Source organism: Mus caroli, chromosome 6 (genome assembly GCF_900094665.2).
Source record: "Mus caroli chromosome 6, CAROLI_EIJ_v1.1, whole genome shotgun sequence".
Classification (NCBI taxonomy): Eukaryota; Metazoa; Chordata; class Mammalia; order Rodentia; family Muridae; genus Mus; species Mus caroli.
The window spans coordinates 80,752,409-80,754,057 of record NC_034575.1 but is presented as its reverse complement, the minus strand read 5'-3'; the positions used below and the strand labels follow the sequence as shown (position 1 = coordinate 80,754,057).

Below are 1,649 nucleotides of genomic sequence, written 5' to 3'. Positions count from 1 at the left end.
CCTCCCGCATTATTTATTACCCTCTAGGCCCCACTTCCCAGTCCTAATGCAAGCCGCGAAAAATAAAACCTGTAAGTGTGTGTGTGTGTGTGTGTGTGTGTGTGTGTGTGTGTGTGTGTGTTGGGTGTTGCGGGGTGACAGGCACCGGGTGGCCAGTGCCTAGTGTGGGGCAAGATGCAAGTTCCCTACAGGTCCTCAGTGAGCCCTGAGAGGCTTCTGGTGTGGTTCCCACAGGGTTCTGGCTTCCAATCGTCGCGCCGGGAGAAATATGGCAACGTTTTCAAGACACACTTACTGGGGCGGCCGCTGATTCGTGTGACCGGTGCGGAGAATGTGCGCAAGATCCTACTGGGCGAACACCAGCTAGTGAGCACCGAGTGGCCGCGGAGCGCACGCGTACTGCTGGGTCCCAACACGGTGGCCAATTCCATTGGCGACATCCACCGCAACAAGCGCAAGGTAAGAACTCGAACCTTTGCCTTATGAGTAACTGCCTGCTGTAAGGGGCACAGATATTTGAGCTCCCCTGCCTAGAGGATTTCCAGCCCGAATCCGGTCTCTGCTTGGGCCTCTTTTTGATCCTCTCTGATGCACCTTCTGGCTAGCCCTCTGCACAGTGGACACCACTAGGGGTAATACGGCCTGCCTGCGGATGGTCTGGACAAAGCCTGTACGTGTGGGGTCTGCAGTGACGAATGCAGTTGCTCTGTGCACCACTCTACTGGAAAAGAAGGGGGCGGGGCGGGCGGTTGTTCCACCCCGGACTCCCCACCACCTTTTTCCGCAAAGCTGCCGCCCAAAGAATGATCGCGCTGAAAACCAAACCTGGCCTAGCAGCCACAGGTTGCATGGAAGGCGATTCTGTCGTGTGTTGCTGGACTGAAGACACCCTATGGGCAGCGGTCTTCCAGGCTAGCCAAGGGTGGGCTTGGGGCCCCTGCTTTGGCAGGAGCGCAGTCCGGTGGGGGAAGGGCAAGGGGTGGGCNCAAAGTCTAGGTGTGCTGAGGTTCAAAGCGCACCCACTCTCCAGAAAGAGGAAGAGAAAGTGGGTGTTTATCCAGTGGATTTCCCGAGCTAGAGCAAAGACTCGCAGCAGGCGAGTCAGCGCGCACGCAGCACGCCTCCCCGCCCCCTCCAGCTGCGCCGCCGCCNCCGCTGGGCTGGGAGCGCGGGCGGCACGTGCTGTTTGAACTGCAGTAACCCGAAGGCTGAGCCTGCNGGCGGGCGGGGCGCCGGCCTTGGGCTGGAAGCTGCCAGAAAGGAGGCTGTAAGGCTCCTTCACTCTGTTTTTTCCATTGGGTCAGAGGACTCCCTCAGGTTTGGAACCTAAAAAGAAGAAAAGGGGGCCTCTGGTCTCGGGGAGGAGCGGTGGAACAAGGAATAGGGAAGAAAGGAGACCGCGGGGACCATGATGTCTGGGTGACTGGGGAGCAGTGGGAGTGCTCACTGGTGCTGCCTGGGGTTTCCTGTTCTCTGAACCGAACCTCTCTGTAAGGAAGCGAACCTTCTCTTAGGAAGGCACAAGAAGGAGAGAAGAAGAAAAAAAAAAATCAAAGGAGGGTGTACGTGTCTCCCAAAAACTCTACAGAAAGGCTCTCTCCGAAGGCCTGACTGGATGCTAGAAGTGGTTAACACAGCTTGTTGGCACA

General features: G+C 57.6%; 1 protein-coding gene across 1 annotated transcript in view; it reads left to right on the top strand.

Moving 5' to 3' along the window:
* LOC110296452 (cytochrome P450 26B1) overlaps positions 1–1,649 on the top strand; it is a 17,682-nt gene that overhangs the window by 4,371 nt on the left and 11,662 nt on the right. Inside the window, exon 2 of the mRNA XM_021165149.1 lies at positions 235–459. Within this exon, the coding sequence (XP_021020808.1) occupies positions 235–459 (225 nt within the window). The remainder of the gene's footprint in view (positions 1–234; positions 460–1,649) is intronic.